We start from the raw sequence: 23,626 nt of genomic DNA on the forward strand, positions 1-23,626 counted from the left end.
AGAGAACAGTGTCGTTTACGAACAAAGGAGATCAGGAACCATTTTGTCTCTTGTTAGAGTTGTCAAGGACTATTTTGTCCTCCGTTAGAGTTAACGGAGTAAAGGACTTAAATGACTTACGAAATTAATTGTTAGGACCAATCGAGTAATTAATTTTAGTTAGAGACTAAAGTGTCCAGTCTAAAATTCTTTGAGAACCAAAATGGGTATATACTTTTTTATTTTTTGTTTTTTTTTTTTTTCATTCTCCATTTTCTCATTCCCACCCCTCATTACAATGGACTTCCGCCGCCGGCCTTCCCCAAGGAACCCACAATTAGCACTACTACACCTTTCCCTCCACCTCCCAAGACCTCTAATGCCCTCCCACTTCCTGCTTAGTCAAGAAGCAAACCATATCTCTGCCTCTAAAAGCCTTGAACTTGCTAGACTCCTTGAAGCATTGTGGCGCGACCTCCATCACCCACAGTAACTTCAATTCACCAACCATTAGTACCGTCCACGACCTCCATCAGCCATGACGAGCCAACGTTGCAAAGCGCGAGGACGCGACCTCCAACGAGGACCGGACTCCGTGGCTTCGCAAGAAGATTGGAGGAAAATTTCATCCACTGGTGGTTGTTGTTGCTGGAGAACCAGAGGGAAAATTTCATCCCTTTCCCCCCTGTCTGTAGCCTCCAGCCACTGCCGCCTTCAACCACCACCATCGTCGCTGTTGGAAACGCCGCACCACCACCCCTTTTCTTCTTCTCTTTCTCGCGCAGCAGCCACCACGCAGCATCTATTTGCAGCGCCATCTTCAACCACCACGACCATCTTCATCTCTTCGCAGCGCCGCCGTCGAAACCCAGAGACACCGCGACCCTCTCCCCTCGGCCCACCATCATAAAACCACCGAAGCCTTTCCCCTGTTTCTTGCCTCAAACCAGATCCCACGGCGTCAGAGACCCTCCTCTTCGCGGTACCCTAGCGCCACAACACTCTCCTTCCCTGCCTCAGACCACCGCCGCATCCCTTTCTCTTTTCTTCTTCCTCTCGTCTTTTCCCTTCTCATCTGTCCACTGACCCATGGCCGAACCACCACCGGCGATCAACTCAGCCGCCTCTAGCAGCTGCAACATCCACCTCTCCCCTGATTTCTTTTTGCTTTGTTCTTCATTACAGGTTCATGAACCAACCTACTTTCAGTTCCTCTAATTTTCGTTAATTTAACTTAGGTTTAATTAGAATTTTAGTTTCAATTTTCAATCAGTTTCATGATTAGTTCATCTTAGTTTTTTTATTTTCTGTTAGTGGATTTTAGGTGGGTATGATAGGATTAGCTTAGGTTATTAGGTACTGAGAATGCTGAAAAGTGTTTGGTTTGAATTGAACTGCTGGACGGTGCTGCTGAATTCATTTGGGCTGAAAGCGTTGAAATTGTTGATTTGCTATAACTGCTGCTGGAATTATTTGGAAATGGTTAATTGTATTTCATGATTGTTTTGTGCTGTATTCAAGATTGGTTTATTTTTTTTTTCCGATTGTGTGGAGATTGTGGAGATTCGCTGTTTTACTGCCGGTTTTGATGACTTTTGAGGCTGAAATTGACGGGATAATGTGTGATGGTTGCATGTTTGATTGTCTGAAATTGTTTTGATTATTTGGATACTTGTTACTTCACTGCGTTAAGGTTGTTTTTGCTAAAAATTTGCTGCTGTTAGGTTGCTTTAGAGTAGGATTGGTGTTAGTTCATAGATAATTAATCATGCTATTATACTTTTTGAGTTTGAATTTCATTTGGTTTGGACTGGATTGACTGATTTGCTGCTGATTTTGTTTGGAAACTACTTGACTAAATTGTTGACATTTTGTGCTGATTTGCTCCTGTTTTGCTAGAATTGTGCTAAGTATTTATCTGACAATTGTCTGATTGTGTGACATTCACTGTTGCACTGCCAATTTTGATAAATTGTGTTGCTGAGCTTGTTTGTATTTTGCTTGATTGATGCCCGATTCAAACAGCCTTCACTTGTTCAGTGTCTATTTTGATAATAGCTTGTATATTGGTAATTGCACACATCAATTTTACATGATTCAATGTTATGAATTGCCTTCAAAGCCTTATAAATTTTTTGAATTGCATGTTTTGACCACCATGTGATTTAAATTCTTTCACCATGACAGGGCAAATTTTTAATGAGTGATGATGTGCCTTTATATGATGCAGTTGGTTACTTGGTAATGCTTGTTTATATTGTTTACTACTTTGATTATCCAGTTGTGCATTTGTGCCTTGTTGAAATCCTTGAACCTAAATTGTTGATTGTTTGTATTTCACATTGATTAGGTGATTCCTTAGGCATGTTACTGAAACTGATTGATGTGCGAGTTGATATTTCATTTGATTCGTTGACCTCAACTAGCACATCAACCAACTTTAACTCATCGTCTATTTCACACTTACTTGATGATTGCTTGAGTGCTTTTAAGCTTCTTCAATGCTTGTTTGTTTATCTCAACTCACAAGTTCTCTTTAAAGTATCCAACCGCTCTAAAATGAGTGAATTACATATCCTTTTGACTATTGTGACCTTGCTTTCTTCTATGTCACAACATCATTAATTCACTACATTTTAGTGCTTTTAACCTCATTTTGTTAGGATTCGTACTTCCTCAATTGTTGCCCATAGGGTATTGTTTGCTTATACTAGCTCTTCATTGCTTGAATGTCTTGAACTCTGCTTGTATTGTTTTAATTCTCTTAGAGTTTGACATATTGTCTCCGCAAACTTTTCCTTTCAGGATGAGTCGTCAACAGGCTAAAGCCTCCTTGGATGAAGCAGAGAAAGGACGACTCGCCAATGACCCTGCGCGCTTCAAGGATAGATTTGCGGAGGTATTGTTTGATAGCACATACCGTAAGAAGAAGCTCCACTTTGAAGGACTGTTGGCAGAAGATGATGAAATCCATCAATACGTCAACGGTCCGTGGGGAAGTGGGGTTGGAATTTTCTTGTACATGGACCGGTAGAAAGAATCTGCCTCGTATAGTCACTGAATTCTATGCCAACTTTTATGAGAAGGACATGGAGGAAGTGTTTCTTCGAGGTCGAACAATTCCTGTGAAACCGGACAATATCAGAACTCTCCTCAATATTCCGCGGCCCGCTCGAGGAAAGGATGCTTATGAGAAACTGAAGTCCCTGCCAGCTCCCAAGAAACCATGGGATGAAATTCTACAGAGAATGTGAGCCAGGTTCAGATTGGACTTACAATGGAAAAATGGCTCCCATCAGATTGAGAGCAAACCAGCTCACAAAGGAAGCCACTACATGGCTTTACTTGATCTTCAGCTACATCGAGCCAAAATCGCACTTCACTGACATTACATTAGATGTAGCCACTACTGTACTGCATCTTAGACCACAAGCAGGTGGATCTCCACAAGCTTATCCATAACAAGATGAAGGATACCTTCAAATCTCGCTTACTTCCATTTCCGAGTCTTGTTATGAGATTGGCTGAGGAGAATGGAATCCACCCGGATGAAGGCGAGTTGATGATTGAAACCTCCGAGCATGCCAAAGTCATTCCACATGGGATAAAGTTCAAGGGTGAAGCTGCGGAATCATCAAGACCTTGGCGCCGCCATTCTACCACCGAGGGTTCCTCTTTGAACCCGATGGCAGCTGTTTGGCAAAGGCTCACGGAGATAAAAACTCGAATCATGAACCGTCTGGCAAGCAATGAGCACCGCAACAAGCAGCGATATGGGCAACTCATGGTGATGGCTAAGGGACAGGATCCAGGTCCGGAGGAGCCAGACACACCTGAGGAGGAGGTTGAGCAGCCTACAGACCATGAGAGCGGGGTTGAGCAGCCTACAGACCATGAGAGCGGAGAGGAATAAGGAGAATCGGCAATGGGCGAGGACGAAGTCGAGGAGGACTCATTCCACACTTTGTAACCTCATGCAGCACAGAAGACCATGCTGAATTCCAGTGTGTTTTTTTTTTTTGGGGGGGGGGGGGGGGGGGGGCGGGGTCTACAGCATCAGAGACAAAATGGGTCAAGTATTCTGAATATTTTCAGATTTGTTTATTCTGTCTTTAGTTCTTTAGTTTTGTTTCTTTTTGAATTTGCTGGATAACTGTTATTTCTACCTTTTTAGTTTATTTGCGCTTTTTGTCAGTTTTGTATATAACTTAAAACTTTAATCTAGTTTAGTTGCACCTTCTCTTTGGATTTGGTCTGTATATATTCTTTTACCTTTCTTTGTGTATGGATGAATATGGGTAATAGGACTTAGGTTTTTTTCGTTTATGCATGTGTTGATTGGAATAGGAGATTACAAGGGAAAGAACCTAGAATTTTTAATTTTCATCGAACACCTTTTTTGAAAAAAATAAATGATGAAAACTGATTTAGGCTACTTGGGTAGAATAACTAATTTTCAAAAAAACTGTTTCAAGGCATCCCATTATCATGAGTTAAACCAATTCTTTTGAATTTGCTTGGAAATTGAAGATTGTGTAACATAAATTTGAGTAGAACACACAACTAAGTGAGAATTTGGTTTTTAGGTAGCGTTTGTTTTCGGAGATAGAATACAAAGACATAGACAATAAATGCACATTGTCTATGGAATAGTCTTTTATTTTTGTGTCCACTCTTTTACAAAGGACAACGATAGATTTGAGAAAGTGAATACGAATTTTTTTTTATGAAAATTTTTTTCCTTTTTGTTCATAGATAATTTTATTATTCCATTATTGCCTCTTTTTATTTTCTCTAATTTGAGCTTCTTCTCTTTGTTCTCAAAGAGGTACTATCTTTTCCCTTTTCTATCTCTACGTTCTTCTTCTTTCTTTTGTTCAGGTACTCTCTTCGTGTAGAATTTTTTATTTGGCTGGATAATTTCTTCCTTCTTATCATTCTTACTTCAACTCCATTTTTACCTTGTTGGTTTATTAGACCAGTTCTTCTTGTAATCTCCTGTACTCCTACATACTTTCATTCTCTATTAAATTAGTTTGTATTTGATGCGAAAAATTTGGAATCACATGGCTATTTTAGTCTTGTTCATGTGTATCCAAACATAATACTTGACATTACATTAGTGTCTTGTACATCGTATCCAAACATAATACACAAAAAATAATTTTTAATGTTTCTATTCTATTGTCTCAGTCTCAGTCTCATGTTCTGTCATATTGATGCGTGAGCATCTTATCTGTCTTTTTCTAGTGAATTTGCATCTAATTTGTTGAGTTTAATTAAGAATTAATTATATTTTAGCCACTATGGATGCTATTTTGAGTTTTGTGCAATTTTATTTATTTTAGGTAGCATTCGGAGGGATTTGATGAAGTTTCTGCAGAGAAAAAGAAGACACCAAAGAGATGACCAGCGAAGACCGACGCGGATGCATGGCTCACGCGACCGTGTGGAATGGAGAAATCGCAATGACGCAGTCGCGTGCCTGACGCGAACGCATGGACTGGAATATGCACAAATGACGCGAACGCGTGGACGACGCAGACGCGTCACATGCGCGATCTGCAATAATTCAGAAAACGCTGGTTACGAATTTTGGGCTGTTTTGACCCACTTTCCAACCCAGAAAACACAGATTAGAAGCTGTAGAATGGACAAATCAAGTGGTCCCCAACCATCAACTGAAGATCTGTTAATTAATTCGAATTTAAATTCAAATATTATCTTTTAGGAAAAGATATTATTATTTTTAATTTTTGAGTTTAAACCTATTAAGATCAGTAATAAATAAAAACTCTGTACATTTAGACAGGTACCAGGTTGTTACCAGAACCCTTATTTTTCTTCTCTAAACCATGAGCAACTAATCCTTCATTGTTAAGGTTAGGAGCTCTGTCTATTTGTAATGGATTAATTCGTTTGATCTTTCTAATTTGTTCATGTTTTGATCTATATTTCAATAATTGTTTTCGCTCTTAATTTAATGAATATGGGTGGAATGAAAGTATGACCCATGTTCTAATTGAGTTCTTGTAAAACTTGGAAAAGCTCTTTACTTGAACAACAGCTTGAAAACATATTATACTGAATTTCTAATTGTTTGTATTTAACGGGATACGTGACATATAATCCCTTTATTTTTGGATAATTAGGATTCTTTTGGCATATAACTAGAAACTGATCATCACCCTCTAATTGGAATTGATTGTCCAAGGAATTGGCAGTTAATGAATTTTAGAGGAGACTAGGAAGGTCTAAGGAATTAGGGCCTAGTCATATATAGTTTGCCATGAAATTATATCTTGCATGATTAAATTAGTTAGTGATAAAAATAAATCTGGAAAATAGATAACTCTGAAACTTAACTGCTTTCTCAACATTTTATTCCCAACTCATCTATTTGTCTATCCTTTTGATATTCTAAGTTCGAACTTAAACCTTTTGAACATCTCAAAATTAATTTTTGCTTGCCTAACTAAGCCAATCAATCAATCATTGTTGCTTGATCCATCAATCCTCGTGGGATCGACCCTTACTCACGTAAGGTATTACTTGGTACGACCCGGTGCACTTGCCGGTTAGTAAATGTGGGTTGTAAAATTCCGCACCACATATCTTCAAAAATAAATGTAACCTTAATGTATGGTTGCATCATTTTAACCACTACTTTATTCTTGTGTGTTATTCTCTTTTCATAATTCCAATTTCTAACTTGTTTGATTCTTTATATCCGATATTTTATTTATGCATGCATTTATATGATTGATGCCATCTTTTCATGAGTTCACTTATCCAAATAACCTTATCCTTTGTATTTACCATTGTTACCAAATTTTGAGTCTTTTGAACCCTTTATTCTGAATTTTAGCACAATACTGGCCTCTAAGTGGAAAAAAAAATTCTTGATTTGAAACTTTGATTAGTTTAGGCTAATGAGTGTGTATCATTTAAGTATGAAAAAGTTTTTGAAAACATCAGTAAAAGAAAAAGGTTTATTTTGAATATTCATTGAAAATTTTAGAAAGTAGATACACATTCATGTGTTAATTATTTAAACTATATGCATTTATCTGTTGAGAATTTTTCTTTTTGTATATGCTATGTTTCAAAAAGAAAAAAAAAAGAGAAAAATAATAGAAAAGGGACAAAGGTTACCCCAACAAAAAAAAAATGAACAATGAATGAATATGTGATGTGAATGAAAAAGAATGCATGAATGTGTAGGAAAAAGTGAATAATTGGTGGTTAGATTACATCATATTGAATAGGTTGTTATAGGTTAGGTAGATGTTTAAGCTAATCAAAGATTTAAATTTTAAATCCACTTGACCATAAACATCCTTATCTTGTCCCTAGCTTCAGTTACAACCCTCTAAAGTCCTCTTGATAACTGTGTGCATGCCTGAATATTTGTTGATTGTTAGAAGAAGAACAAGTTTTAAAAAGTAAGGTTGAAAGAGAATTGAGCGATTAAACCTATACACTAGAGCGACAAGAGTTTAAACACATCCGGTGAGGATTCAATTACTCAGTTCTCTGTTCCAACTATTATAGGACCTTGCAAGTATATAATTCTCTTTTAAGAACTCGGTTGATTAATGGGATTGAATTGTTTGATGATACATCTTTACCTACTTTGCTTGTTGCATCTTGAAAATTATTTGATTCTAACCAAGCATGTAAATAGTAGGTAGAATTAGATAATTGTATATAATAAGTGTGAATGGTTTGCATAGTAAACTTCCTTCATCCTCTTGATTAGTATTATAGCATGAGGACATGCTAGTGTTTAAGTGTGGAAAGATTGATAAACTTCATTTTATTGTTATAAATTGTATTGAAAAGTATAGAGTTTATAAATCAAATTATACAATTTTTAGCTTAATTCATGGAGTTTTTTATTTATTGCTTCCAATAAACTCATGAGTGAAAAATATGCTTTATATGCTCTTAATCATTGATTTTTAATTTCTTTTTATGTCATTCGATGCCGTAATCAATTTTGTTTAAATATTTCAAGGTTAATGTGGTTCAATGACTTCAAAGGATAAAAAAGAATGGAGTGAAGAAGCGAATTCAGGAAGCAACTTGGATTGGATTTTGCTGAAGTCTCGTGTAGGTGAAAATATCTCGCATGAGCGAGTTTCTAGATTGGGTGAGCATTCCTCACGTGGGCAAGTTTCTTGCTTGAGCGAAAAAATTTCGTGTGCGCAAAAATCCTCCACGTGCTTGGTTTAGTGAAACATGTGCATCTTTGTTTTAGGCTTCCAAAAGACCCCAAATTGCTATATTCTAATGTATTTTGAGTGCCAAAGGAGTGGAGGAGGAACACACACATACACTTAGATTTTACATTTTTTCTTAGGTTTTAGAAGGATTAACTTCTCTCTAGAATGCCTTAGGTTTTACTTTATTTTCTCATTAGTTTTAAGTTTTAGTCTTATTTAATTATAGTCTTGATACTTGAATTTATATTCTTGCACCCTAATTCTCTTAAAATTTAGTGGTAGTTAACTTGTTTTGTTTTCTTAGTTTATGAATATTGAACCTTTGAATATTGAATTTCCATTAATGCAATTTAATGTTTTTATGTTTATTGTTGCTTAATTGAGTTGTTATTATTGTTTTCTTAGAATTGGTAGTTATAGATTTCATTATTCATATAATTTACCATGTTTTTTCTTTTATGCATGTCAAGTGTTTGATAAAATGTTTTTTTACTTATTGAGTAGTTTTTCATACTCTTGGCTTGGAATTGAGGACTTATGTGACCTTGAGTCATTGATGTCCAATACTCATTGATAATTTAGAGTTGTGAGTTGATTTGGTTTTCACTAATGCTAGTATTTCACTAAGCTAATTAGTGAGTTGGCTAGGATTTGTGAATTGAGATCAATTATGCCTATTTGACTTATCCTCGATGTTAAGGCTGACTAAATGAGATTAACTCTTCATAATTGTTCATGTATGTGGTCAGTGGCTAGAATAGAAAACCTTAATTCTCAACCCTTCCCAAGAGGTTCCTTAGCATTTGAATTCCCTTTACTTTATTAGTTAATTATCACTTACTTTCTTGCTATTTAATTTTGTGTCAATTGCTATCCCACCCCCGATTTTTCATAGCCAATTATATGCATACCTCACTGCAATTCATTTGAGAGATGACCCAAAACTTAAAACTCCTGGTTTTTATTGGTTTGCATTGTGAAAAAAATTAAACTTTGATTGTAAGAGTTAATTGTTGGCTTAGACTATACTTGTAATGAAATTATATTGAGAAATTCTAGACCGACATAAATTCTCACATCACTCGGATTGCCTTGCCGAAGTTTCTTTGCAGGTTGTTGTTGGGATTTTAGAGGGCAGTTGGATTAAACAGAAAAGTGTTCAATAATGAACCGAAATTATTATTATATACCATGATAACTAATAAAAAAGATTTTAAGTAAAACTTATACATTAAGAGGAGCTTCTTGCTCCGATTGTCTTGCCGAAGTTTCTTCGCAGGCTTGCTGTTGGGGTTCCAGAAGGCAGATGGATTAAATAGAAAAGTGTTCAATAATGAACCGAAATTCTTATTATATACCATCAAAACTAATAAAAAGAATTTTAAGTAGAACTTACTCATTAACAAATATTTCTTCTGTTTGAGTTTTCGAAAGGACAGAGGTAAAAATTTTTTGTTGTTTTATCTCTTCCACAAGAGAACTTGGAAGAGCAATTGTAATAAGAACTCTAATGAAGGTAAACAAGAAAGGAGTTAATATTGAATTATTAGAATAAAAAAGTAAAATAGAAATCTGCACCAAGTGAAAGCTGCACATTGATTAGAATAGGAAAGTAAATTTAAAAACTCACATGTTCATAAGTTGAGACTGAATTTCTTCTCGAACCACAAAGATTTGTTCTTGAGGATCAGGTGTTGGGCTACTGATAATAAAACAAAAATTTTGTGTCAATAATTAAACAAAAATTATTACCTAAATTTAAGGCTGTGTTTGTTTCTGAGAACAGGACAAGACAAGACATTGAGAATAAGACATAAAGGACAGAGACACAAAATTTTTATGTTCTTGTATTATATTTGGCGATAAACTAGAATAAATTATGAAAATTCAATTTATTCTCATTTTTTTTCATTCAAAAAATTTGAGTCGAAAAATATAATAATAAAAAATATAATTATGAAAAATTAACAAGATTAATGAAAGAAAAAATAAAAAATAAGTTGTGTCACTTATTAATGTCTCTGTGTCCTTCCTGTCAGGATGGACACAAAATACATTAATTCAATGTCTCTGGACACATTGTCTATATCCATGTCTCTTCTGTCAAAGACGATTTTGTGTCTCTGTGTCCCTATCTCAGTGTCCTGTCTCTGTAAACAAATGCAGCCTAAAAGACCAACGTAAGTATTTCAACTTACATAGTTGGAGGTTGTAAACTCTGTTTTTTCCTTTTTTTTTCATGTCATCTTTTTCTTCTAAAAATTGCAATCGGAAATTTAGGGATATTTTTTCTAATAAAAAAGATACGAAATTAAAATTATCAACCAAGATATTCTAATTAAAAGAAGAAGTAAATAAATGTTAAAAAAATTACTTGATATTGCTCGGTGTATTTACAGACCGTGCCAAACTCGTCTGTATTTGTTACACAGATTCATTTTTGCTGCCCAAATTTACAGTTGGCAGTCTAAGCAGAAAAAATAAATATTATTTAGTAAAATCAAAGAAATTACATGAGGTTTTAGAAAAACTTAGCAGAGAAAGAAAAAGAACTTTATATAAGAAACTTAATCTTACGTCTGTGATAAATCATATCGCGCGTCCGTCAAGTCACGGTCATCCGGAGCAACATTTGTTTTTTCAACACCGTCATTTTTTCTCTTCATTCTATTTTCTTTTTTCAGCACTCGTCTCCTCTACTTCTTCACTTTTGACAATTCATACAAAAAATTTTGATTTAAAATCAGGATGAAACTTAATTAAAAAAATAAATGAACCGAAATTATTTTAAGATTTGAACAAGCAGTGAAATAGACTCAATACTTAACAAGCACACATAAACAAGTTCATCAAATTCAAGTAAAACTAAACCAAATTAACCTCAAATAAATTTAAAAATGAACTGAAATTATCAATACTTATCACATCATCAAATGAACCTCAATTAGTTCATAAATAAACTAAAATTATTTCAGATTTGAACAAGCAGTCAAAAAGACTCAATCAATAAAAACAAAATATATATTTATAACTACAAATCATCATTTTCGAATCTTACTCGTCTTTGAATTCAGTTTAGCTTTCCAAATATGTCAAAACAATCTTCTTTTTTTTTGCTTTGTTTTGTTGCCACTCTTTATTTGTGGTTGTTTTTTTCTTTTTTTTTTTGGCGGTGTTTTCTCCATTTCTTCTTCTTCTCTGTAGTACATACAAAAATTTTTGTTGAAATAACAATATAAAATTTTAAATAAATAGATTGTTTTCAATAAGTGAGGGTGAGAAGTATACTCAGATTCAGAAAAAGTTTCTTTTTTCGAAGACGAATGCAAAATGACAAGTTTCTTTTTTTCTTTCTACTTTTCCTTCGTTTCCCCCTTCTTTTCTTCTATCTCTCCCTCCTCAATTTTGCTCTTATCACAATTTTCTAATACAAAACTTATTTAGTTAGCACAATAATTTAGAAATATCTGAACCAAAATTTCAAGGGAAATAATTTTTTTATTTACCATTTCATTATTTGTTTCAAGGGCAATCTGGTCCACTAGTCTCCTCTGTGTCCAATACGCCACTTATGGTAGTCCGGGAGTGTCATCTGCTTTTGGATGAGAAAACTTCATTTCATTAAAATATATGAACACTAACACAAAGACGCAGCCATCAACTGAAATTTTGTGTCCTGCTCTCTGGGCTTTGATCTCCTTGATCAGGAAGCTCAGCACATGAGACGCCAAATTCCATTGTCGGACTATCTCCACTTGTGGCTTATGGATCGGGGAGACTATGCTTACTGACGAGTGGATTTCTATCGGTAAAGAAATTCACAAATATAATCGCATTGTAAGTATAGTTTCTAAACTAATAGAGAATCCTTTCGTGCAAAAGTTTTGGTTGTCACAAGTAACAAACCCCTAATAAAATTGATAACTGAAGTATTCAAACCTCGGATCGTCTTCTCAAGGAATTGCAGAGAGGTGTTCTTATTATTGGTTATGGAAAAAGTATCTTTTTTGGGGTTTTTAAATAGGTTGAACAAGAAAAGTAAATTGCAAGAAATTAAATTAATAACTAATAAAGCTTTTGGCAAGGTATGAGAACTGGAAGTCCTATCCTAGTTATCCTTATCAATTGTGATGAGAATTGGCTTTTGCTCCCACTTGGTCAACCTCTAACTATGAAGGTTTGTTAAGTGGATAATTCCTCAAGTCCTAGTCAATTCCTAAGAAAAGACTAGAGTTAGGATAATTCAAATCAATCAGCAAAGAATTCTAATTTTCAATCATCAGCTGAATTTGATAACTCAAGAGTCACCAATTACTCAACCAAAGCTAAGAGTGTAAAAAGCTAAATTGAAATCATAAATATGAAGTACCTCAAATTGCAATAAATAGAGAAATCAAATTAAACATGAGAATTCATAAACTAAATAGCAACATAAAGTAATCAACAAGGGAAAGTAAATAAACTAAAGTACTAGAAGAATTAAAAGTAGAAGACAAAACTAAATAAGAAAAGCTAATCCTAAAATCCTAAAACCTAAGAGAGATGAGAGAGCCTCTCTCTCTCTCTCTAGAAACTACATCTAATCCTAAAATTGTTAATTATTCGCTTATTCTCCGTATCCTAAGTCTCTGCATGTTTCCTGGATTTATTTTGTGTTTTTGGGCCAAAAACAGGGTCAAAATGCGGCTCGAACTTGCCCCCAGTGTGTTCTGTTAATTCTGCAGATCGCGCATGTCACGCGTACGCGTCATCCACGCGTGTGCGTCATTCAGCATTTTTTTTCTTGCCACGCGTACACGTCGTCCACGCGTTCGCGTCATTTGTGCATACTCCAATCCACGCGTTCGTGTCAGTCACGCGAACGCGTCACTGCGATTTTCTCCATTTCGTGCGGTCGCGTGTGCCATGTGTCCGCGTCGGTGTTCGCTGGTCATCTCCTTAGTTTCTTATGTTCCTTCTATTTTTGCAAGCTTCCTCTCCATTCTCTAAGCCATTCCTGCCCTATAAAACCTGAAAATACTTAACACACAAATCACGGCATCGAATGGTATAAAGAAGATTTAAAATACGTAATTAAAAGATCTCTAGGAAGCAAGTTTTCAACCATAGAACTAAACTAGGAAGGAATTGTAAAATCATGCAAATCATATGAATAAGTGGGCAAGAATTTGATAAAAAGCACTCAATTAAACACAATATAAACCATAAAATAGTGGTTTATCAACCTCCCCATACTTAAACATTAGCATGTCTTCATGCTTAGCTTAAGGAGATAAAACAAATGAGTAGGAAAAAGCAAGACTCGTGCAATGCAACCTATGAATGTGAATGTAACTACATGCTAAGATGTTTCTATCTACTTGGTTAAAAACAAACAAGTTCTCCAAGACAAATACAAACCAAATTCCACTAATTCAAATCGTACAATAAAAAGCAAGTAAACTTGTAAGAAGATAGCTCAAGAAAGCAGGGAACATAAAATCAAGCACTGAACCCTTACTGGTAGTGTATATCACTCTAACTCTCAAGTGTCTAGGGTCAATCACTCTACTCTTTTCTAATCATGCTTTCTCAACCTTGTTCTTCATCTAACCAATCAACGAATATTTAGCATACCAATGCAAACATCATGAGGTCTTTTCAGGGTTGTAATGGGGCTGAGGTGAAGGTAAGGATATATGTATGGCCAAGTAAGCTATAATATGAATCTTTGACTAACCTAAGCTCTTACCTAACACACATACATACTCTATGTAATTCTAAAAATCACACCTAGCTACCCATAATTCCCACTTTTGTATCACATACTCATGTACCAAATTTTTTATATTTCTTTATCACATGTGCATTGATCTTTCTATTAAAGCTTAACATTGGGGTATTTTTGTCCCCTTATTTATTTACTTATTTATTGAATATTTTTGGATTTTTTTTGTAGAGAAATAAACATAACTTATCAATGCACATGGATTTTCCATTATTTAATTATTTTGGTTTTTCATGAGTAGGTTCCCAAATTTCCAATATTCAAATAAATTAGAAACATGATACATTCCCTTATTAACCCATGTTCCCACAGTTTGCCCACACTTAATTGATGCACAACCTCTATCTTAAGCTAACCAAAGATTCAATTGGGATATTTAATTTATTTTTCTGCTTAAGGCTAGTGATGTGGTAAAATATTAAATAAATGGGGATAAAATGCTCAAGGTGGCTAACAAAGGTGATTGAAAGGGTAGGCTTTTTGGGGATAAGTGAGCTAATAATCAAATGATGGCCTCAATCATATGCAAGCATGTAAATACACTAAATAGTGGACATATAGAATGGAACAAAGTAAAGATTGCAATCCTAGAGAAGAAAACACACAAGAATAAAATATTTATGGTTAAATAATGTAACCATATAAATAAGCTCAAAATCTCACAGGTTGTGTGTTCTTTGGCTCAAAAAACGATGTTCCAAATATAACTTCAAACAAATTTAACACAAAAAGTTTATAATTTAAATTAGTGAAATTTTCAAAAATAGGGTCCTAGAAAGAAACTCATTATTTTTCAACCAAGTCGTACTTAAATGCAAACAATCAACTACACATGCAATCTATTATGTAATGCAACAAAGAACTAATAAAGAAAATAGGACATTGGTGTTGAGAAGATAATAACTAACCCATGGAGATCCTATCGACCTCCCCACACTTAAAGATTGCACCGTCCTCGGTGCATGCTAAGATGTACAAGTGGATGGGTGGCTCCAACTGGCACTTTTCTTCGAGGATTATGCAGATGGACTTGTCTGTCTCCCCTTGTAAATGTCTTCCAGTTTCCTTTCGGGTGGCCATCCTGAAAGAAAAAGGGAAGAAAAGTAACCCAAAAATAAAGATAAAAAAATAAATAAAATTTGGGTGTTAATGCCAAATAAGAAGGGTCTCAATTACATGATAGCTACAACATGCAAGTGAGAAAATAGTAGAAGCACATGGCAAATCAAGAGTGCAAAAATTTGCAACAATGGAAAAAAGATAATGGGTAATGAAAAACAATATAAATTCATGTCAATGCAAAAGGAGTATAAGTAACATAAAAGATCAGCATTGACTTAAATAATATTACCCAACAGTGTAAAACAAGTCACTAAGCACCAAAATAATACCAGAAAAGATATAACAGTTGAATATGAACAAGTAACACCAATGAAAAAAATAATAAATTTAGAAAAGAAAAGAAAAATATGCACAAAATAAAAATGCAATGAATGAAAGTATGCAAATAAATTAAATAGAATGAAACTGAAGAAGGATGAGAAGTTAAAGAGATGAAGAAGAAGAAAGTAAGAAAGGAGGAGGAAAGAAAAGAAGATAGAAGAAATTAGGATTAGAAAAGAAAAGATAAGATACATGGCGCTGATCTGGATAAGATGTGCGGCGCAGCTGACGCGGACGCGTGGAGCACGCGGTCGCGTGATTGACGCTATTTTCAAGTGACGCGGACGCATGGCTCACGTGTTCGCGTGACTTGGTTTGTGCTAGTGGCGCAAGAGCAGCCTCGCGTTCGCACAACTCTCTGTCTCAAACGCATATTGCCAAAATTCAGGGTGACACGTGCGCGTGGGTGACGCGATCGCGTGAATGGCCATACTTTGAAAAATGACGCGGACGTGTGGGACACACATTCGCGTGGTAGGGCTTGTGCTTCTAGCATGGTTCCAGCCCCATTCCAGCCTAACATTCTGCCATACACCCCTTTTTACGTCAATTTTTGGGGCACACGTTCGCGTGCTTGACACGAATGCGTAGGAGGCTTATTTGCCAATTGACGCGGCCGTGTGAGTGACGCGGTGGCTTGGGCATGTTTGTGCCTGAGGCACGCCTCCAGCCACGCTTTCGCGTGACTTTCTGTTCAATTCTCTTTTCTTCAGAACGCACCTATGACGCAGACGCGTCACCGACGCTGGCACGTCGCATGCTGATGAGCGGATAATTTATACGCTTTTTGGCATTGTTTTTAGGTAGTTGTTAGTAAGTTCAAGCTACTTTTAGGGATGTTTTCATTAGTTTTTATGTTAAATTCACTTTCTGGACTTTACTATGAGTTTGTGTGTTTTTCTGTGGTTTCAGGTAATTTCTGGCTGAAATTGAGGGACTTGAGCAAAACTCTGATAGGAGGCTGACAAAGGACTGCTGATGTTGTTGGAATCTGACCTCCCTGCACTCGAAATGGATTTTTTGGAGCTACAGAACTTTAAATGGCGCGCTCTCAAAAGCGTTGAAAAGTAGACATCCAGAGCTTTCCAGCAATATATAATAGTCCATACTTTATTCGGGAATTGATGACGTACACTGGCGCTCAACGCCAGTTCCATGTTGCTGTCTGGAGTAAAACGCCAGAAACACGTCACGACCCGGAGTTGAACGCCCAAAACACGTTACAACTTGGCGTTCAACTCCAATAAAAGCCTCAGCTCGTGGATAGATCAAGCTCAGCCCAAGCATACACCAAGTGGGCCCCAGAAGTGGATTTATGCATCAATTACTTACTCATGTAAACCCTAGTAGCTAGTTTATTATAAATAGAACTTTTTACTAGTGTATTAGCTATCTCTGGACGCCTAGTCCATAGACCATGGGGGCTGGCCATTCGGCCATGCCTGAACCTTTCACTTATGTATTTTCAACGGTGGAGTTTCTACACACCATAGATTAAGGGTGTGGAGCTCTGCTGTACCTCAAGTTTCAATACAATTACTATTATTTTCTATTCAATTCTCTTTTATTGTTATTCTAAGATATACGTTGCACTTCAACTTGATGAATGTGATGATCTGTGACACTCATCATCATTCTCACCTATGAACGCGCGTGACTGACAACCACTTCCGTTCTACCTTAGGCCGGGCGCATATCTCTTAGATTCCCCAACAGAATCTTCGTGGTATAAGCTAGATAGATGGCAGCATTCATGGGAATCCAGAAAGTCTAACTTTGTCTGTGGTATTCTGAGTAGGATTCCGGGAATCCGGAAAGTCTAACCTTGTCTGTGGTATTCCGAGTAGGATTCTGAGATTGAATGACTGTGACGAGCTTCAAACTCCTGAAGGCTGGGCATTAGTGACAGACGCAAAAGAATCAAGGGATTCTATTCCAACCTGATTGAGAACCGACAGATGATTAGCCGTGCTGTGACAGAGCATAGGACCATTTTCACTGAGAGGATGGGATGTAGCCATTGACAACGGTGATACCCTACATACAGCTTGCCATGGAAAGGAGTAAGAAGAAATTGGATGAATGTAATAAAAAAAGTAGAGATTCAAAAGAGGAGCACAGCATCTCCATACGCCTATCTGAAATTCCCACTATTGATTCACATAAGTATTTCTATCCTATTTTATTTTCTGTTTATTATTTATTTTCAAACTTATCATAAACCATTTAATCTTCCTAACTGAGATTTACAAGATGACCATAGCTTGCTTCATACCAACAATCTCTGTGGGATCGACCCTTACTCACGTAAGGTATTACTTGGATGACCCAGTACACTTGCTGGTTAAGTTGAACGGAGTTGTGTCCACACATAGCAAAGAGCCACAATAATGATTCCACACAATAACAAAGAGTACTACATTGATGTGATCACAATTCCGTCCACCAAGTTTTTGGCGCCGTTGCCGGGGATTGTTCAAGTATGGACAACTGACGGTTCATCTTGTTGCTCAGATTAGGTAATTTTCTTTTCAAAAATTTTTCAAAAATCTTTTTCAAAATTTTCTTTTCTTTTTCGTTTTTCCAAAAATATTTTAAAAAAAAAATCAATAAAAATCCAAAAAAATCATAAAATCATAAAAATAAAAAATATTTTGTGTTTCTTGTTTGAGTCTTGAGTCAATTTTTAAGTTTGGTGTCAATTGCATGCTTTAAAATTTTTCTTGCAATTTTTTGAAAATCCATGCATTCATAGTGTTCTTCATGATCTTCAAGTTGTTCTTGACAAGTCTTCTTGTTTGATCTTGATGATTTCTTGTTTTGTGTTGTTTGTTGTTTTTTATATGCATTTTTCGTTTGTTAGAGTCCATGCATTAAAGATTTCTAAGTTTGGTATCCTGCATGTTTTCTATGCATCAAAAATTTTTCAAAAATATGTTCTTGATGTTCATCATGATCTTCAAAGTGTTCTTGGTGTTCATCTTGACATTCATAGTGTTCTTGCATGCATCTTGTGTTTTGATCCAAAATTTTCATGTTTTGGGTCATGTTTATATTTTTCTCTCTCATAATTAAAAATTCAAAAATCAAAAAAATATCTTTTCCTTATTTCTCTCCAAATTTTCGAAAATTTAAGTTGACTTAGTCAAAAATTTTTAAAAATTAGTTGTATCTCACAAGTCAAGTCAAATTTTCAATTTTTAAAAATCTTATCTTTTCAAAATCTTTTTCAAAAATCATATCTTTTCAATTTTATCTTTGTTTTTCAAAAATTTTCAAAAATCTTTTTCAAATTATTTTCAAAATCTTTTTCTTATCTTTATATCATATTTTCGAAATTACACTAACAATTAATGTGATTGATTCAAAAATTTGAAGTTTGTTACTTTCTTGTTAAGAAAGGTTCAATCTTTAAATTCTAGAATCTTATCTTTTAGTTTCTTGTTAGTTAAGTAATTAATTTTAATTTTAAAAATTTAAATCTTTGTCAAAATATCTTTTTCCTAAAAATCTTATCTTTTTATCTTATCTTTTTCAAAATTTTATCTTTTTTTTTCAAAATTTGATTTTAAAATATCTTTTCTATCTTCTTATCTTCCTATCTTTTTGAAATTAAAATTTCAAATCTTTTTCAATCAGCTAACTAACTTTTTGTTTGTTTCTTATCTTTTTTAAAACCAACTAACTACTTCTCCCTCTCTAATTTCGAAAATATCTCATCCCTTTTTCAAAAATTCTTTTTGTTTTAAATTTTAATTTTAATTAAATCTTATCTTTAATTTTCGAAATTACTAACCCCTTTTCAAAAATTAATTTTCGAATTCTCCCTCTCCCCTCTTCTTCTATTTAATTATTTATTTACTAACACTTCTCTTCACCTCTCTTCATCTGAAAATCCGAACCCATTCTTTTTCACTCTTCTCCCCTTTCTTCTTCTACTAACATAAAGGAATCTCTATACTGTAACATAGAGGATTCCTCTTCTTTTCTTGTTTTCTTCTCTTTCATATGAGCAGGAACAAGGAAAAAGGCACTCTTGTTGAAATTGATCCCGAACCTGAAAGGACTCTGAAGAGGAAACTAAGAGAAGCTAAATTACAACAATCTAAAGGTAACCTTTCAGAAATATTAGAACAAGAGAAGGAGATGGCAGCCGAAAATAACAATAATGCAAGGAGGATGCTTGGTGACTTTACTAAACCCACGTCCAAGTTTGATGGGAGAAGCATCTTTATTCCTGCCATTGGATCAAACAACTTTGAGCTGAAACCTCAGCTAGTTGCTTTAATGCAACAAAACTGCAAGTTTCATGGACTTCCATCTGAAGATCCTTATCAGTTTTTAACTGAGTTCTTGCAGATTTGTGAGACTGTAAAGACGAATGGAGTAGATCCTGAAGTCTACAGGCTCATGCTTTTCCCTTTTGCTGTAAGAGACAGAGCTAGAATATGGTTGGATTCACAACCTAAGGATAGCCTGGACTCCTGGGAAAAGCTGGTCACTGCCTTCTTGGATAAATTCTTTCCTGCTCAAAAGCTGAGCAAGCTTAGAGTGGATGTTCAGACCTTCAAACAAAAAGATGGTGAATCCCTCTATGAAGCTTGGGAAAGATACAAGCAGCTGACCAAAAGATGTCCATCTGACATGTTTTCAGAATGGACCATATTAGATATATTCTATTATGGTCTATCTGAGTTTTCGAAAATGTCATTGGACCATTCTGCAGGTGGATCCATTCACCTAAAGAAAACACCTGCAAAAGCTCAAGAACTCATTGACATGGTTGCAAATAACCAATTCATGTACACTTCTGAGAGGAATTCCGTGAATAATGGGATACCTCAGAGGAAGAGAGTTCTTGAAATTGATGCTCTGAATGCCATATTGGCTCAGAACAAAGTGTTGACTCAGCAAGTTAACATGATTTCTCAAAGTCTGAATGGATGGCAAAATGCATCCAACAGTACTAAAGAGGCAGCTTCTGAAGAAGCTTATGGTCCTGAGAACCCTGCAATAGCAGAGGTAAATTACATGGGTGAACCTTATGGAAACACCTATAATTCATCATGGAGAAATCATCCAAATTTCTCATGGAAGGATCAATAGAAGCCTCAACAAGGCTTTAACAATGGTGGACGCAATAGGCTGAGCAATAGCAAGCCTTTTCCATCATCTTCTCAGCAACAGACAGAGAATTCTGGACAAAACACTTCTAATTTAGCCAATCTAGTCTCTGATCTGTCAAAGGCCACTTTCAGTTTCATGAGTGAAACAAGATCCTCCATCAGAAATCTGGAGGCACAAGTGGGCCAGCTGAGTAAGAAAGTCATTGAAACTCCTCCCAGTATTCTCCCAAGCAATACAGAAGAGAATCCAAAAGGAAAGTGCAAGGCCATTGATGTAATCAATATGGCCGAATGCACAAGGGAGGAGAAGGACGAAAATCCTAGTGAGGAAGACCTCCTGGGACGTCTCTCAAGCAAGAAGGAGTTTCCTATTAAGGATCCAAAGGAATCTGAGGCTCATATAGAGACCATAGAGATTCCATTAAATCTCCTTCTGCCATTCATGAGCTCTGAAGACTATTCTTCCTCTGAGGAGGATGAAGATGTGACTGGAGAACAAGTTGCTCAATATTTAGAAGCTATCATGAAGCTGAATGCCAAGTTGTTTGGTAATGAGACTTGGGAAAGTGAACCTCCCTTGCTCATTAATGAACTAGATACCTGGATTCAACAAAATTTACCTCAAAAGAGACAAGATCATGGCAAGTTCTTAATACATTGTACCATAGGCACCATGACCTTTGAAAAAGCTCTATGTGATCTGGGGTCAGGGATAAATCTTATGCCACTCTTTGTAATGGAGAAGCTGGGGATCATTGAGGTACAACCTGCCTTGTTCTCATTACAATTGGCAGACAAGTCATTAAGACAAGCTTATGGAGTAGTAGAGGACGTGTTAATAAAGGTTGAAGGCCTTTACATCCCTGCTGACTTCATAATCTTAGACATTGGGAAGGAAGAGGATGAGTGTATCATCCTTGGAAGACCGTTCCTAGCCACAGCAGGAGCTGTGATAGATGTCAACAGAGGTGAATTAGTCCTTCAATTGAATGGGGACTACCTTGTGTTTAAGGCACATGGCCATCCCTCTGTGACAAAAGAGAGTAAGCATGAAGAGCTTCTCTCAGTTCAGAGTCAAGAAGAGCCCCCACAGTCAAACTCTAAGTTTGGTGTTGGGAGGCCACAACCAAACACTAAGTTTGGTGTTAAGACCCCATATCCAAACTCTAAGTTTGGTGTTGGGACTATACAACATTGACCTGATCACCTTGTGGCTCCATGAGAGCCCACTGTCAAGCTAATGACATTAAAAGAGCGCTTGTTGGGAGGCAACCCAATTTTTATTTATCTAATTTTAATTTTATTTTATTGTTATTTTGTGTTTTATTAGGTACATGATCATGTGGAGTCACGAAAAAAATATAAAAATTAAAAACAGAATAAAAAAATAGCAGAAGAAAAATCACACCCTGGAGGGAAGACAGACTGGCGTTCAACGCCAGTAAGGAGCATCTGGCTGGCGTTCAACGCCAGAACAGAGCATGAATCTAGCGCTGAACGCCAGTAACAAGCATGGAACTGGCGTTCAACGCCAGAAACATGCTACACATGGGCGTTGAATGCCCAAAACGTGCATCACTTCGGCGTTTAAACGCCAGAATGGTATGCAAAGGCATTTTACATGCCTATTTGGTGCAGGGATGTAATTCCTTGACACCTCAGGATCTGTGGACCCCACAGGATCACCTCAGGATCTGTGGACCCCACAGGATCATCTCAGGATCTGTGGACCCCACAGGATCCCCACCTAACATATTCCCACCTTACCTCCTAATCCTATAACACTCTTCCCCATATCACACTTCCCAACAACTTCATCTCTCTTCCCCATCACCTCTTCACCACTCACATCCATCCATCCTTCCCACCCAACCCACCCTACATGGCCGAAACACAACCATCTCTCCCTCTCCTCCATATCTTCTTCTCCTTCTTCTATTCTTTCTTCTTTTGCTCGAGGGCGAGCAACATTTTAAGTTTGGTGTGGTAAAAGCATAGCTTTTTTGCTTTTCCATTATCATTAATGGCACCTAAGGCCAGAAAAACCTCAAAAAAAAAAAGAGAGAGAAAGAGAAGAGAAAAGGGAAGACAAAAGAGTCCACCTTTGAGTCACGGGAGATGGAAAGACTCATCTAAAGGGTTTATAGCTCAGTGGTAGAATATTTGACTGCAAATCAAGAGATCCCTAAAGATACCTCAGGGGATACATGTTCCTCCACATAATCATTGGAAGCAACTAAGGATAGGAATACCAAAATTACTAGGGATCATCCAACAGAAGCAAGGAAGAGACATAAAGGAGCTCAAAGAGCACCATTGGTTCTTCAAGAAGGCGCCACCCTCACTAAGGTGGATTCATTCCTTGTTCTTATTTCTTTCTGCTTTTCGGTTTTTATGTTGTGTTCATTTATGTTTTGTGTCTCTACTTCATGATCATTTAGTAACTATGTCTTAAAGCTATGAATAATTCCATTAATCCTTCACCTTTCTTAAATGAAAAATGTTTCTAATTCAAAAAGAACAAGAAGTACATGAATTTTGAATTTATCCTTGAATTTAGTTTAATTATATTGATGTGGTGACAATACTTTTTGTTTTCTGAATGAATGCTTGAACAGTGCATGATTTTGATCTTGTTGTTTATGAATGTTAAAATTATTGGCTCTTGAAAGAATGATGAACAAAGAGAAATGTTATTGATGATCTGAAAAATCAATGAAATTGATTCTTGAAGCAAGAAAAAGCAGTGAAAAGTAAAAAGCTTGCGAAAAAAAAAAGAGAAAAAAAATGGCAAAAAAAATAGAAAGAAAAAGAAAAAAAGCAAGCAGAAAAAGCCAATAGCCCTTAAAACCAAAAGGCAAGGGTAAAAAGGATCCAAGGCTTTGAGCATCAATGGATAGGAGGGCCCAAGGAAATAAAATCCAGGCCTAAGCGGCTAAATCAAGCTGTCCCTAACCATGTGCTTGTGTCATGAAGGTCCAAGTGAAAAGCTTGAGACTGAGTGGTTAAAGTCATGATCCAAAGCAAAAAGAGTGTGCTTAAGAGCTCTGGACACCACTAACTGGGGACTTTAGCAAAGCTAA

General features: G+C 36.0%; 1 protein-coding gene and 1 non-coding gene across 2 annotated transcripts; one reads left to right on the forward strand and one right to left on the reverse strand.

The window, feature by feature from the left end:
* The first annotated feature begins 317 nt into the window (after positions 1-317).
* LOC130954937 (uncharacterized) lies at positions 318-3,981 on the forward strand. The gene is made up of 2 exons (XM_057881706.1): positions 318-1,164; positions 2,785-3,981. Exon 2 carries the CDS (start codon positions 3,446-3,448, stop codon positions 3,890-3,892), a length of 447 nt encoding a protein of 148 aa, XP_057737689.1. The 5' UTR covers positions 318-1,164; positions 2,785-3,445; the 3' UTR covers positions 3,893-3,981.
* A 15,978-nt stretch (positions 3,982-19,959) lies between these two features.
* Positions 19,960-20,063, reverse strand: LOC130958822 (small nucleolar RNA R71). The gene has a single exon (XR_009077926.1). It is a non-coding gene; the product is annotated as a small nucleolar RNA R71 (small nucleolar RNA).
* Positions 20,064-23,626: the final 3,563 nt, after the last annotated feature.

The sequence above is a fragment of the Arachis stenosperma genome, chromosome 10 (assembly GCF_014773155.1).
Source record: "Arachis stenosperma cultivar V10309 chromosome 10, arast.V10309.gnm1.PFL2, whole genome shotgun sequence".
NCBI classification, from domain to species: domain Eukaryota; kingdom Viridiplantae; phylum Streptophyta; class Magnoliopsida; order Fabales; family Fabaceae; genus Arachis; species Arachis stenosperma.

What these genes read in the sequence shown, in the direction of transcription:
- LOC130954937 (XM_057881706.1), top strand. Translation starts at nt 3,446, where the DNA reads ATGAAGGATACCTTCAAATCTCGCTTACTTCCATTTCCGAGTCTTGTT.